At 41.6% G+C, this 7,223-nt stretch overlaps 1 protein-coding gene across 1 annotated transcript in view; it reads left to right on the forward strand.

Annotated features, from left to right (window-relative positions):
- The window catches only part of MRPL3 (mitochondrial ribosomal protein L3), a 28,462-nt gene extending 27,047 nt beyond the window's left edge, over positions 1-1,415 (forward strand). Inside the window, exon 10 of the mRNA XM_083825880.1 lies at positions 1,168-1,415. Coding sequence (XP_083682006.1) covers positions 1,168-1,317 — 150 coding nt within the window. The 3' untranslated portion in view covers positions 1,318-1,415. The remainder of the gene's footprint in view (positions 1-1,167) is intronic.
- Positions 1,416-7,223: the final 5,808 nt, after the last annotated feature.

Here is a 7,223-nt window from a genome sequence, read left to right on the forward strand (position 1 = left end):
ATCAGGGCTGTCAGAAGAGAACTGTCAGCAGGCATAAAATTGTTTTATCTAATTTCTGCTGTAAATCACAGTTGTCTTATGTGAGGCTTTTTCCAGCCAAGTAGAAACAAGCTTCCAGCTCTTAAGAAGACTTCCCCCAAAAAGAGGGGGGGGGGGGAGGGTGAGGGGAAAGACAACTTATCTTCACTACACTAAAATTTTCCCTAATCTAGTTGTACTTTTTTAAATCCAATTGAGTACGGTGGCTGAAAGGGATTATTACAGCTCCAGGAGGAAGATCGTCTGTAACAATATAAAAATGAAGAACCTTATTTTAAATGAAATTTCATTATTTGAAAATTTGTCGCTCTTTTTTTTCTTCTTCAGAGATACCACCTCTCTATCTTCCACCGCAGACAAACTGCTTTTTGCTGATAACTCTAGCTACTAATTTTCTTCAAAGATTGGAGTTTCAAGGGCTAGATTTTAAATCTTTTCACCATGTAGAGAGGTCAGTAAAGGAAAGTTATTTCTGTATGGCACTACAGTTTTGGAAATTAACTTTTCTTAAAGGCTTATGTTCCACAAACCTGGGTACTGATTCCTAGGTGAAGAAGTCTACATATTTAATTCTGTAGTCACTGATTAGCCTTGCAGTAGCCAGAGGGACCACATACAATACAGATGCGTATCTTTGTAGAATCAGTTGCCAGAATTAGTTTGTATCATAAATACAGGAGCATGTCTTGGTTGTTGAAGAGGTTATTACACTGCGTAATATAACTTAATATGTCATGTAGGAAAGTAATGTGGGATATAAACACAGTTAAAACAAGCCCTGCTTGCATACGTTTATGTTAATAGCATTTTAAAATATTGAGCAATGAATTCATAAGAGTAGATTTCCTTTCTGTCAGTATGGTACAAGTGATAAATTCTCCTTGAGCATTTTTGTTTGCAGTGTTGTTTTTTTTTGTTTTCTTGTTGTTTTTTTTAACTCCTCAATGACTTCGGTACAAAAAAAAGTAGTGTAAAGTAACTGATGATTATACAGGATATGCAAGTATGATGTGAATGCTATTGTTTCTTCTTATACATGCAAGGTGATTTCTTTGACTTTTAGTGCATTGCTCTCTGAAAGTTCTCTGTAATATTTATTAACCTTCCTTTTCCTCTCTTGCCTTTTAGGTCAAAGATACAAAATTGCCTCATTACAAAGACTGCAATAAAAACCCTCCGTTCCCCACATTTTTTGCTGATGGAGACGAAAAACTACCTGAAGACTTGTACGATGAGGAAATTTTCCAGTTCACGGATCCGTCTGTCACATATGCATAATGTTCGTGACATCTTTCAAAATGTACAGTTTTGTTATTTTCATGAACTTTGCAATGCTATATAAGAATAAACCTATGAATTGCAATCTGGCCAACTGACATGAATGCTTCAGATATCACTGTTTTGGTAGGGTAATAAGACTTAAGACTATAAATTGCAAATCTGTATAAATCAGCAGGTGAGTCAGACGGACAGGTTTCAAAGCACATTAGCTTGTCTTCAGTGATCTTTTGTCCTCCGTCACGGGCTGTGAAAACTTAGACGTTTCTAAAAAACTGTCCTGAAGATGGGTCTATTTGATTTTTTTGAATGCTACCAAATTCCACATTTCTCTTCTGTGGAAAGTATTCTGGCCAACTGATCAATCTAACAAAAAAAAAAAAACACTTTCATATCTGCTTAGACATCTGAGGGGATGAATAAATCAGATGCAAATCCAGATTCACAAAGCGTAATAACCTGAAATTAAAAAGGGAAAATACATTCATTTATAGCAGCATGGGTTGATTTTTATTTCCTTCTTTTTACTAGAGCTCTTTTCTTTAGCTTTAATGTTGTGTTGAGTTTAATATAGCAGATATCCATCAAATTTCCTAGGGTAAAGATCTTCTTGACCACTGTCTGTCTCTTCAGAGAGTGCTAGCAGTGTGAACAGTGAGGGGGTATTGGGAGGAGAAGTGTTTATTAGCAGAGAAGCACTAAGACTGCAGTGGCCAGCTGTTTGTCGCCTTTGCTGACAGCTTATTCTGAACTTCACAGAGGATCCCTTGCATGCTCTCTGGAGAAATATCACTCCCTCTACAGTTTTCTCTGTATTGGATTCTCATGCTGTTACAGGAGAGCTCTTACAAAGAAACGAGGCCAAATATGAAGGATTTGTCTTTATGCTAATGCTTGTTTTTCTTCTACATCACCTTTTAATAGTTGGAATCTGTACACTTCTTTCATTCTTCATGTGATTTACTATTTATAAGTCTGGTCTTTGAACGCTGTAAACCCTCTCACATACCAGAAGCGCAAGTATCTGCATAACTGTCAAAGTGCCATCTGAACGCTTATTTACAAGCCCTGCAGTAGTTCAAGAATTTACATATCTTAAGCTATTATTAATACTGTAGTAGAGCTGTCTGTTCATCTTTGCAGCTTTATCACAAGATGACAAATATCTTGAAAAAAAATTCTAAAGACCTTACTAATACCAATTTAAAAGTGATGTTCTTCTCTTTATGATATCTCTCAGCCACTGAGGATGTTTTGGATTTTTTTAATAGCTTGAAGAAACCACATACCATCCTAAAGAAGCTGCATAGAGCTAGCACATTGAAGTACACTGGGAGAGATCGTTAGAGACTCTGGTATGAAAATTTCTGCAAATAGCCTCTTAGCTGGATTCAGTCAAATTTAAAAATTAAATATGTGATTCAAATGAGTTAATCAGAATGCTGAATAACAGCACTCTCCTTCTGCTTCCCCTTCTCCTCAGTAACACTGTCTCTGCAAGTGCAGGTATCACGCAGCAGGTGTGGTGCAAAAAGCCCATATCCTGTAGCAAACACCCAGTAGGGTGTCAAGTGTTTGTTGTCGACGGAGGGAAGACACAAACGCTCAATATGAGTGTTAAGTATGCTTCAGCTTTAATGGATAGCTCAATTGTCTTTTATCGTGTACAGGATAATTAGCTCATACATATTGCAAAAGCCAAGCTCCTTATTGGTAAGCGTCGTCTACTGCCCTATCTGTTAGTTCCGCATTCTTCTATCCGCTAGTTCCCCTTTCTAATCTAACTATAACTCCCAGGGCAGTATGCCCTCTACTATCATTGTTTCTAATTGCCTGGGATTTCTCACAAGAGTTCCCAGACAAGCCTTGCGTACGTGTCTTTGCTCTTGTTTCTCTAGACCAGCTGGGTGCGGTAATCCGCCATTTCCTTATCTTGCAGCTGCATGATATCAATGTGATTACGCGCAGCGAGCCAGTCCTCAACAATTCCCCCGTTTTTATTTTGAACCAAAAGCTTTCTATAGATTTTTCTATCAATCACCGCACACACTGCAATAAGCAAGGTACAATAAGCAACAGGGTCAAAAATCTCATGCAGAACTACGATTGTAAAGTAGTGTGCCTACTAGAATCTACATCAGTCAACAAGCCACTAAGCGCTAGGAATGTTGCTTCGCAGCGATACTGCTTCTTACTCGCACAGCACAATCACACAATCACACAATCACGCAGAGAGGCCTCTTGCACTTCTCATTCATACCACAAGACAATATCACTTAAAATAATTTGTGTGCAGCTTCAGGAGGTCCTTGTCTGCTCCCGTGGTGAGCGGCTGAGAGTGGAGACCCCTCCGAGGAAAAAATGCTCGGGGTGCACCTAGGGGCGTCCGTTCCACAGTCGATCCCACAGCCGAGCAGAGCGGCTCCTGGCGCAAGGAAGGATGCTATTATAGTTTGTATAATGACAGCAAAGAGATGCATTGCAATAAGGAGCACGTGTGGCATTGACTTTTTTTTTTTTTTTTTTTTTTTTTTTTTTTTTTTTTTTTTTTTTTTTTTTTTTTTTTTTTTTTTTTCGAGCAATTACACCTTACACATGCTATTACTGTTGCTAGAAAAACCCTACTAGTTAACTGCTCGAGCCTTTTTATTAGGCAACTAAATACTACTCGCGCCGCTACTATAATTAGGACAATTATTAGCAGTAAGCGTAGCCCTTCTTTTATCAGACCCAATATCCAACCTCCCATGTTCCCAAACCAACTTGCAAACAGTTCATCAAGCCAATTATTCTGGACCACTATCTTCTTGGTGTGGTCTCTCAGCCATTTCAGCTGCTCGTGGATTGATTCGCCATGGTCCGAGAGATTAAAACAGCACATTCCTTCGGGCTCTTCACACCCGTGGCCCTGTGCCAGCAGTAGAAAATCAATCGCCGCTCTGTTCTGTAATACAGCGTGTCGCAGGCTATCCAGGTCCTGGGCCATTTCTGTGAGTATCTGGGTAGTCACGTTTGCTTGTTTTACAGCCCAACAAGCTAGTTTCCCAAGACTAGCCATAGCATGAGCTACCGCCACTCCAGGCACAAGTGCCGCCGAAAAGAATCTTTCAGCAGGACCCCAGAGCTCGACCTGATCATCACAGTCACTCCCCAAGGTTTTTAGACTGCGTTTCGTCCGGCGTTTCCATTGTCGAGTAATGTTTCGCAACTCTTGACTATGTAGATCAGGGGCAAACAAGGTCAAACGTCCCAGCCCCGGTAATTCTTTACGACAATCTATATCTGGCGTCTTACGCTTTTCTAAAAAGCACTTAAGTAAATCAACTGCCGCTTGTTTCTCCATTCTTACTTACGGTGCCGTTGCCCCCGTGTAAAGCTTCTGTTCGCGGCGTTCCGGCGGGACCCACTATGGGCTCGTCCCGGGCGCTCTTCCCGAGTCGCCTTCTGCTCGCCCCAATCTTGTGTTCCGCGGATCCAGGTTACGTAGTCAGAACCGGCTTTCCCTTATTCTCCGTCGACTAAGACCAGCTTACTCGTTTCGGGTCCTCGTCCAGCAAGGTCCCTGTTCGGGCGCCATTTGTTGTCGACGGAGGGAAGACACAAACGCTCAATATGAGTGTTAAGTATGCTTCAGCTTTAATGGATAGCTCAATTGTCTTTTATCGTGTACAGGATAATTAGCTCATACATATTGCAAAAGCCAAGCTCCTTATTGGTAAGCGTCGTCTACTGCCCTATCTGTTAGTTCCGCATTCTTCTATCCGCTAGTTCCCCTTTCTAATCTAACTATAACTCCCAGGGCAGTATGCCCTCTACTATCATTGTTTCTAATTGCCTGGGATTTCTCACAAGAGTTCCCAGACAAGCCTTGCGTACGTGTCTTTGCTCTTGTTTCTCTAGACCAGCTGGGTGCGGTAATCCGCCATTTCCTTATCTTGCAGCTGCATGATATCAATGTGATTACGCGCAGCGAGCCAGTCCTCAACAAGTGTTGGCTGTGAGACTAGCAACGAGTGCAACTTGCCACCTGTGCAGGATAGTTGCCGTTTCCTGAAGGGGTGTTTGTTGTTCCATCTCTGATAATGCAACAGGTTTTAGAAGTTGCAGCATTTCAAGTGTACTTGCTGCTGAACATGTGTAAATTGGGGTGTTTTCAACTGCATAGCTTGCTGTCCTGCTCTGCTTTATGGGATAATGCTAGCACACACGTACTTCAAGTGAGAAGACGGTTTCTTGCCTATATTGAAATGGCATCGCAAGTACAGAAGAGTGAGTTGTGATCATGGTGCCAGACCAAGGAGGCTGTGGGGCGGGACTTGTACTGCTGCTGCTGGGGGAGGATGGAAATGGTGGGGGAAGCTGCTTGCCTGGGGCAGGAGCCAAAGCCTTTGAGCTACTCCTGTGATCTGTTTCATAATTCAGAGTTAAATGTCTTCTGTTTTCAATTACTTTGTTATTAAATGTATTATTATTATTATTATTATTTTAATTTATAATGGCCCTGGGCTGTTACTGAGGAGGTTGTCCTGGATAGATGTGCTTTCTCCTGCTTGGTTTCTCAGCCAGAAGTTCCAGAACTTGGTGATCCTCTCTAATATGTTATATCTTGGGGTTGCATTCAGTGTATGCCTTGGAAAATACAGCATATCAAATGTGAGCTTAAAGGGAGCTGCCGGTTTAAAAAAGTAAATGTGAATTTAAAGGAGATTTCAGCTTGAGGGGAAAGTTGACAACCTACTTCAGTTCCTGTTTCTTTGGTAAGAGATGAACTGCTCCCTTTTTGCCACAAACAGTGAAATTCCAGTGATCTGCTCACGTTACTTGTTAGCATCAATATCTAGCTTTCGCTGCCTGAATAATGACTGACATCCTGAAGGTAATTATTTTCTGTAGAGCAAATGTAGGGTGAGATGAGTAAGAACTGCTAATGTGAGCTCAGAGTGTAGTGCAACCTAGATTGGAACAAGAACATCTGTTAGACCTGTTCTTCCATCAGGCTTTAGAAGTCTTACACTATTTCATGTTACGTTTTCCATGCACTCTCCATCTCTCTCTTGTTCTGACTGATGAAGGGACTTAGTGCAGGAGGAAGGCTGGAGGAAGGCTGAATGTGCAGTGACACCAATTGCTCTAAGCCCACCTGCGAGTTTGTTCTTAGGGAAAGACTTATTGAGGGTGCTTACTGAAGTGTTTGTAAATTTTATCAAAGGTGCTGGACCTAAGTATTTATGCTTTACTCCTTCAGCATGGCTGAAGGTGGTTGTGGCTTGTTGAGCAGATGTGCTTTTGAGAATTAGAAGCAGGCAAAATTAGGCAAATACAGAGCCCTCTTGTCCCAGACGAACCAGCAGTCTCTTGTGCTAAGGGATACGTTCATTTTTCTGAAAAGGTAAACCAAGGGCTCTGTTGTAGGTGGGTTTCTGCACGTTTGTTTCTATTCCTAAGTATTGAAAGGTTTGAGGTGTCGTAGAACATGTGCACAGGCAACATCACTACCACAAAATAAAAAAGCTTTTAGTCCATGTTACCTGTAGGTTATCAGAGGAGGAGATGAACATGTTACAAGGAGACTTGAATCCCATAAGGCAGCATCCTACCCTACGTTGTAGTCTGTTTTGCTGTCTAAGGAAGCAACTGTTGGCAAGCTCTGCTACCACTAGTATTAGTGGTGAAGCAGTTGAGATCTGTGAATTGTGTGCCTGTTTCAGCACAGAGAGCAAATTACTGATCTCCTCTGAGAAAATAATGCTTGAAAGTCGTGTGTGCTCTCCTCGGTCTCTTCTGTGTCCTTGGGCTGGTAAAGGGCCTGTGCTTTCCCTAGCACATACCACTTTGCTTTGCAATGCTCAAAAATCACGTGGGGGTGCAGCAGAAAGCAGGAGTGCTTTTAAAACCATGAGCGCAAG

Source organism: Anser anser (genome assembly GCF_964211835.1).
Source record: "Anser anser genome assembly, chromosome: 2".
NCBI classification, from domain to species: Eukaryota; Metazoa; Chordata; class Aves; order Anseriformes; family Anatidae; genus Anser; species Anser anser.